At 28.3% G+C, this 9,247-nt stretch overlaps 1 protein-coding gene across 1 annotated transcript in view; it reads right to left on the minus strand.

The window, feature by feature from the left end:
• Window positions 1–9,247, minus strand: part of LOC145277601 (allene oxide synthase-lipoxygenase protein-like) — a 111,264-nt gene that overhangs the window by 99,777 nt on the left and 2,240 nt on the right. Inside the window, exon 2 of the mRNA XM_080129120.1 lies at window positions 4,380–4,893. Coding sequence (XP_079985246.1) covers window positions 4,380–4,893 — 514 coding nt within the window. The remainder of the gene's footprint in view (window positions 1–4,379; window positions 4,894–9,247) is intronic.

Consider the following 9,247-nt stretch of genomic DNA (forward strand, 5'->3'; position numbering starts at 1 on the left):
GTGAACCAAGTGCAAGTGAAATACAAACGATTGCACTGAAAGGGACGGCTAGAATCCTGAAAAGATCTCTTGGTTGGACTCACTAAAATAGGGGTAAATGTCAGACATCTGGTTGGATGTCCCATCCCCTAGAAGAAAAAGTTTAAGGAAAATGAAAAAAAAAGAGAGATATAAAATAACAACTAAAATGAACTAAGAAAACATAAAAACAATGAAGTTAAAACATACTCGTTATGACCATATTAATAACAATAAAAGACAATGAATGAAAAACGTACTATATACATAAAATATAGACAATGAAGTAAGAATACGTAGATCTTATCCGTAAAAATAAAAAAAAATAATAATGAACTTAGAAAACAGACTCGATAAGGCAATAAACATAAAACTAGATATAAAAATTCACTAAGAAAAGATATTTGTAAAATCGTAACGAAAAAACAAGTAAAAAGTATTTAACTATATAAGTATAATAATTAGGATATAAGTATAATAATTACTATATAAGTATAATAATTACTATATAAGTATAATAATTACTATATAAGTATAATAATTACTATATAAGTATAATAATTAGGATATAAGTATAATAATTACTATATAAGTATAATAATTACTATATAAGTATAATAATTAGGATATAAGTATAATAATTACTATATAAGTATAATAATTACTATATAAGTATAATAATTACTATATAAGTATAATAATTACTATATAAGTATAATAATTAGGATATAAGTATAATAATTACTATATAAGTATAATAATTACTATATAAGTATAATAATTAGGATATAAGTATAATAATTACTATATAAGTATAATAATTACTATATAAGTATAATAATTACTATATAAGTATAATAATTACTATATAAGTATAATAATTAGGATATAAGTATAATAATTACTATATAAGTATAATAATTACTATATAAGTATAATAATTAGGATATAAGTATAATAATTACTATATAAGTATAATAATTACTATATAAGTATAATAATTACTATATAAGTATAATAATTAGGATATAAGTATAATAATTACTATATAAGTATAATAATTACTATATAAGTATAATAATTAGGATATAAGTATAATAATTACTATATAAGTATAATAATTACTATATAAGTATAATAATTACTATATAAGTATAATAATTAGGATATAAGTATAATAATTACTATATAAGTATAATAATTACTATATAAGTATAATAATTAGGATATAAGTATAATAATTACTATATAAGTATAATAATTACTATATAAGTATAATAATTACTATATAAGTATAATAATTACTATATAAGTATAATAATTACTATATAAGTATAATAATTAGGATATAAGTATAATAATTACTATATAAGTATAATAATTACTATATAAGTATAATAATTAGGATATAAGTTTATCCACCCTTTTGATTTGCAGATTATTATTTCGAACCATCATTTTGATATGCAAATTGTAAAGTAATATAAACTTTTAAAGAACTAAATATTTCAATCTGCCTCGAAATATAATCAGATTTCACCCACCATTAAAGCGTTCAGCAGAATTTTTAAAAAATAAAATCTGATATAAAAATTAAAGCGAAAAAGATTTTATTTAGACACGACAAAAAAATGGAAGAAAAGCAAAGTTGCTTTTTTTTAACGAATTAAAATCTATTAAAGTCTTTTGCCCCTTTTTTTCCAGAAAGATGAAAACCTTGACTTTTATTATATGAAAAGCAAAATAATATAAAACTTTCTCTACTATTTTTAATAGAATATTAAATTAAACTTTTCTAAAAAAAACATAATTCACCTCCATTTTCGTCTCGATGGATAAAGCAGTTGAATATTTTTAAGTCTTTTGAACCAATTATTTTTGTGTCCAAATAAAACTTAAGATTATTTGCTATAAGAATATGCAAAAATATTATGATATACATCACCGAATTCCAAATAATTCTATCTTTAATCTCACTTTATAGATTTCGCGTGGCGAAATTAAAAAAAATGTGATGGTAGTTTGGAAGAAACTATGGTCACCTTTACAAGTTAAAATAAGTTCATTTACTCCGGTACATTTCCATCATAAGCGATATATATATATATATATATATATATATATATATATATATATATATATATATATTGCCTACATAACCCGCGAAGTTTAGCAACGATGAGCCTGGCCACTACCAGATGGGTGATCATTTTGTGAATGCTAGTCGCTGTGTTACATATAGGGGGTTTCATTTTAAGAGTCTTAGGAAGAGTTATTAAGAGTCTTTGTCTTGAGAGAGATGCTTTTTCTTAGTGAGAGAAAGAGGCTTAGAGAGATTGTTCATGTTAGGAGAGATTCTTATATATTAAAATGTTCTTTCTTAGATCTTGCTGATGGAAGAAGGAGAAAGCTCTTAGAGTGAAGGGATATAGTGTTCAGACAGTTCGGACATTGTGTAGACATGATGATGTTGAGACGTGTATGTAAAGACATATATTAACACAAATACATAATACAATTGGACTTTACATTTCTGTAGGAATCATAAGACACAAGACGAGCTTTACAAAAAACATAATGGTTTATTCTTCACACGGCCGTGTTCCATCACCAAGAATTCAAAGTCTCACATTTTTCCTTGAAGCGACGTCTCGCTTCCAGACGTCTGACTCCCCCCGAGTTTCTTCACTGACTGTTTTCTAACTAAAGTTTTTCTCTATCCCTCGAACTTTCTATTTTCTATGACGTCATACACATGTTAAAATATGTGCATTCTTTCACGTGTCCTGAACATACGTGTCCAAAACTTTTCCTATTTCTACAAAAGGAATTTTAACCTATATTCAATATGTTAAAACATTATCTTATAAGCTGCATTCTTTCAATTTAAAATTTCATAATAAACTTGACAGCTCACATTCTTTTCTTGAATATTTATCTATATTCTAAACAAATGTTTCGTTTTACATTTTTAAATTCTCACACGTAATCTATTTCTAAACCAAGATTACGAGGTTCGAATTTCTCTATTGCCATCTCATTTCCATTTTAAACTAAATTCTCCATTTTTATACTTACATGAAAAGGGGACAACCTTTATCATGTAACAGCTGTATCGGTTGGAGACAACTCCTCCATCTAGTATCAGGCCTGAAGGCCTGATCGTCTTGATCCTGTCTTACCATCAGGACCAAGTGGTTCTGGACGAGAGTGTGTGGTAGATGCAAGTCCCCCCACACTTTAAACTAAGTCAACTGCAAGTCACAGAAAAAAGCAAAAGAGGTAGATAACAACTGTTTTTAATGCGCACAACTGTTTGTAGGCCTTATGGCCTTCCATGGGTGAGGCAATATCACGTAAGAACAAATTGCCGCAACAAATTATCGTATATTTAGAAAAATGTGCAGTTATTTATCGATTTTTTCTTTTTTTTTTATATCGATTCTTTAAAACATTTCATATTTAATAGTATATTGGACTCACTAAAATTATTAACTTATTTTTCAAAGATTTAAAAGTAGCGTTTTCTTTGTAAAAATAATGAAAATAAATCATTTTTGCTAATCTTGAAGATAATAATTATTTTTAACATAGTCAACAAATGTCATACTTCAAAACACAAACAATGAAAAATAAAATACGTTAAAAATTCGGATTCTCAACATGAAAATCTGATACGTGCACAGTTTTTTTTTATCTACAATCATTCCCAACAATACACTATATTTTGCTCAGTTTCGGATGATCATTTTAAATATATTTTTAACCAAACATTAAGAATAGGGGTTGAAGGCAAAATAATATATATAGATATCGATTATGATAAAAAAAAATACAGCATTATTAAGTATATTTTTCACTTAATTATCGGTGAAAATTCCGTATTGATTTTTGGTAGATTTTTAAAGAGAGGCTCTGTCAAAAATACTTACTCCCCTTCCTTCCGTTTTGGCCGTGCTTAATTTTATTGAGTTATATCAGAGAACCTAATGGTTATTGACATCCTGGCTGGTATTGCGAAATACTAGAAAAATTTTTATCAATAATTACAATTAAAATAATTAGTATTATTTGGATTTTTCTGACTTGTCCGCAAACACACGTGGCGTAGTGGATAAAGTATTTTAATCGTCAAGTGGTGCGTTGTTGGTATACAATATAACGCCGTAGACTATACAATCGACTCTGAAGGTTTAAAATCTTATCGGATCTATTTTGTTCTGTTCCGAATATATGAAGTTTGGAATGATACATAACCCTAGTTTTTCCCAAATTATTAATTATGTGTTGTGACTGTACATAACAAAGGAAAGTTTATATGCAGTAAAAAAAAAAGTTTAATTTTTAAAAAGTCAACCTACCATCGGAACATTGCCATGCACATATTTTAAGTCATAACTTTGACGTTTCAATTCGATTTCTCTATAACGTTGTGTAGGATTTTTATCGAATTGTGGCAGGATAGTATCAAATTCCATTATTATATAGTGATTCTGACCGTCTCCTTCATCGGGAACAATCCAGCGGAATATTGGAAAGATGCTTTCACGTGAATATTGCGATTGTTTTACTTTGATGACGTCCACGTACCAGTTGGGAAAGAATCCCGCGTTGTCATGCCATATTTGTAACTTCACTATTCTACTAAAGTTGGTAGGTAACTCGACGTCAAAACTGTCGACTGCGTCACACTTGAAATCGTTATGAAGAAAGTTGTCGAGTTTGTATTGCTGGGTCGACTGATCTTTCTCGTCATAGAGAACGATATAAACATTGGAGTTGGTCGAAGCGCCCTTGTAGTCCCCCGTATGCACTTTAATCATGCAGTTTGATCTGGAGACTGCACAACAGGAGAGGAATCCTGCGCAAAGTGACCTATAAAAAACAATAAATGAGCAAATTCAAACCATACGTAGCGTAATATCGGCGTGGCCGTTCATACTGTGTTTTATTTGCATTATTACTTTTTTGCTTTAACGCTTTTTTAAATTTCAATTTAAAACCGCATGGTTTTCACCAATCGTTAACATTCTTATTATGAAAAGCTACACATTATATTGTGTTTATGAAAAATGTTATTAATATGTTAAACATTTCACTGAAAATTGTGATTATATACATATTTAATAAAATAAACTCATGAATTTATAATATTATAATTGTAATATATTATAACATGTAATATATTATTTAGAAAACGGTATTATTTTATTCAAATATGTTTGCGATAGCTTTTAATGTACTAAACTATTATTAGCATGTAACAGGGCAAATGAAGTGTTGGTGCCTTCAAGTGCCTGCAATACTATTTCAAATATGTTTCAACTTTAAATGATGAATTTCTATTAATTTAAAGACGAAATAATGGCTTAAAATATTAATTCACTTTCAGAAAACCCTTATTTGAACTTTTTGCCGCTAACTAAAAGTTTTTTAAATTTCAACATCTAGTATGTATTTCACTTGAGTTTATTGCAAACCCAATTTTTAATTACATATTTGTCTTCATTAGATTATCTTTAAATATGTAATAAGGTATTCTCACAAAAAATAATAAGGAAAAAAAAGACGAAAACGGTATGTAAAATATGACGGTGACGAGGCAAATAAGAAACACAGATGAAGGCATATGAGCTCAAATGTGAATATGAATTAACAGTAAAAATTTAAAAGAGAATAAAATTGAAATAAAATAAAAAAAATATAGGAATTATTCAAGAAAATTCAAACATGGAAACATTACTTTGTCAATAAACTAAAAAGGACAAAATACCTGAACAAATAAATAAATGTTGCTTTAAAAAATATGTTGACAAAATAAGGTTTGGATTGAAACTAGTGAAATAGCTGCTCTGCACAAGTAACGTAAATCCACATAAACAAGGATTAAGAGAACGGAAGATTAGCGGTTTCTGCAACCAAGACTTAGCTTCATTTCTTTAATACTTACAAGAAATCTTTTCAACCACTGATAGCCATGCATAATGGTACAATACCTGGAAGCTCTTCGATCAAACTCTACGGCTTAACATTCACAAGGAACATGAATTCGAATAAATACCCCGAGGGTATTGACAAGGCTGCAGTAAAGAAGCTCGCCGTACTGTTCTATAAAATTACTCACGCCTGAGAGTACCCTGTACATCTATGCATGTAAAATTGTTGCCACATTATTCGCCTAAGCATGTAAACTTGTTGCCACATTATTCGCCTAAGCATGTAAAATTGTTGCCACATCTTGGCGTCTGCATCTGCTACCAATCCTTCATTCCTAGATAAAATAATAAAACGTCACCAACTAAAACATCTTGCACTGTCAACCAAATTTCAATCTTTGTCTAAGAGACAAAATGTTGTATCCCTGTACCTGTTTTAGTAGTATTTTAATTAAAAGTGCCCCGACGAACTCAAAGCACCTGTACCCCCCCGATATAAATACCCCCGACTGATCTGACAAGCAGCAAAATCTCACCCCTATACTCTAAATATCCCGAGATGTTGGAAAGCCTTCGGATCAGATAGTTTCTTTCCCTCGAACTGCTGGACTTTGGAATTCCATTCCAGACCGCTACTTCCCTGACTTTTCGCACATACAAATGTTTAAGTGTAATGTAAACAGACATATCGTGCTCCTCCTTCTTATATAGAGTCCATGCAAATTTAACAAATAACTATATTTATTTATTAAAATAAATGTCTGGACTAGTTTTGGTTATAAACCGATAGAATTTTGTAACCTATATATCAACACTGCTTAAAACAATGAATTCCTATATAAAATATTTATATATTAAATATTCAAATATTAAATATTTATATATTAAGCTAGCAGAAGTACCCGTAATTGACTGGGTTCAAAAACAACCTACAGAAAATGAACTGTGATTGATGAAAGTATGATAGGTTATGAAAAGGAAGGGTTGTAAAGAGATAGGTTTTGATATTCAAAAATTTTACCCTAAGCAAAATATGATGAAAGTAAAAATAATTTTCGCGAAAATATATTTTTATTATCAACTTTGTTTCCATTCGTAGCCAAGAGTGACCAACAAAATGATGTTTCCTTACAAAGAGAAAATGTTATATATATAATAATAATATAAATATACAAGAAGTAAATGTTACCATAGTCAATAAAAAGTACTTTTATGGTAAAAAAAAGTTCATTGGTTTGTATTTTTAAGTAGTTTGTAAAATTTAAAAAAAATCAAAATGGCAGCGACTTTGAAATGCAGAGCCCCGTTTTCAATTTGAAGGAGGAGCACCTGAGCATTCTGTGTTAAAAATTTAAGAGAGTTCCGTCAACATTAGGCATAATTATAAACATATTTTAATGTTTTCCGTTATTTTGTGCTTGAGGAATATTCGTTTATGGTGTGTGTACTTTATATAAAATTCATTATTAGTTATCGCCTCAAATTTCGTTTTAATCTAGGTTCGCTGAAATTATTTCAAGTAAAGAGCATTAAAAACTATTTCAAAACAAAAAAAAACATGAACTGAACTTTTATTGGCTATGGTAACCTTCATTTCTTGTATATTTATTTTTTCGGGTTGTCGTTTGATGGCTTTTCTTCTAAACACTCTTACTAAATAATATTGACGAAATATCGAAAAACAAAGAAACAAAAACAGTTTTGAAAAATAATGAAGCTTTATTTACTTTAGTAAAATAATCCGGAACAGCAAAATTGGATATTAAAAACGTAAACACGTAATAACTTTAGTTTTTTAAAGCAAAGGATCGATATAAATATGAATAAAAAGAAAATGGCGACCTTTTCAAGCAGAACAGCTTCGTTTCAGTTTTACAGTATTGAACGGTGTAATATTGTGCCGTCGGATTCAGGGTTGTACAGTTGTAATGTAAAGAACACACAAAAATGGTTGTAATCAACTGATTCCTTCAAGTACACTGACAAAAAAAGCTTAAACAGATATATAAATAAAAATAAAAAGGTTATATAAATGTTTTAAAAAAAGACACGTAATCACGTCAGCAGGATTTTTCCTTCCTTTGACACTATAACAAGTAACGTTCTTATGTTTTATTAGTTATCTATTTATCTATTTTCTAAACAGTGCCACGTGCAAGTGGAGAAGGAAAAAACAGAGTTATGCAAAATTTGTGTCGAGAATTTTCTAAAGTTACGACTTTTTTTTTGTTTTCACTTTAATAAGAACGTGAATTTATGAGGTGAATTTATTCGACACAATATGATTCAACTCAAAAACATAAATAAAAGCTTACGTGAATTAAGATTAAAGTTAAGGTGTTATTGTAGACGTTCACCCCTTTTAAAAACCTTGTTAAACTTTTTGACATATTTACATTCTATGGAGGTTAGGCGTGAACGAACACACGCACACACACACAGATGTTCAGCTTTATATTATAACTATTTATCTATATCTTAAATATTTATATATTAAATATATATTTGTTGAAATAATTACTTCGGCGATAGACGACATCCTCAGAATTTAATACATTTTTATCGTTTTATTCATACGTATTTTATGTAAAATATTAAACAACACTTATATCACGAACACACATCTCTGACTTTTAAATCAGAAGCGCCAAGCTGATTCTTCTTGTATTTGCAAGATAACACCACAGACGAAACAAGCGGACACTTGACTAGCTTTTCTTCAATTTACCATTATGTCGACGAAAAAAGGTGCATAAAATTCTGAGGATGGCGTCTATCGCCGAAATATTAATTTAAAGCAAATAAATATTAGTTTATTTTCGTAATAGTGCGTTATAATTTGGCTTATGAACTCTTTTCATACGTATTTTATTATATATATGTTGAGAGAGAGAGAGAGAGAGAGAGAGAGAGAGATTGACGAATTCCCACGCTGATGAAACGCGGAAAATTCAGTGTAGCTTAATTTTCAGATATATTTTTAAATATATATATATATATATATATATATATATTTCTGTAGACATATTTTTCTTATATATATCAATCCTTATATAAGAAACTCAATGTGATTACAGAGCAATATATAGAGTAAATGTTAAGAATTGTATAAATCAACTGATTTAAAGGAATAAATTATAAGATGATCACCATCATAAATTTTGGCGTATAATTCATTCATTCTATATATATATATATATATATATATATATATATATATATATATATATATATATGCCTTTGTGTGTGTGAACGTTCTCAAACGGTACAAATATACCGATATATATATATAT

The sequence above is a fragment of the Euprymna scolopes genome, chromosome 6, assembly GCF_053919585.1.
Source record: "Euprymna scolopes isolate OS-2025 chromosome 6, ASM5391958v1, whole genome shotgun sequence".
Lineage (NCBI taxonomy): Eukaryota > Metazoa > Mollusca > Cephalopoda > Sepiida > Sepiolidae > Euprymna > Euprymna scolopes.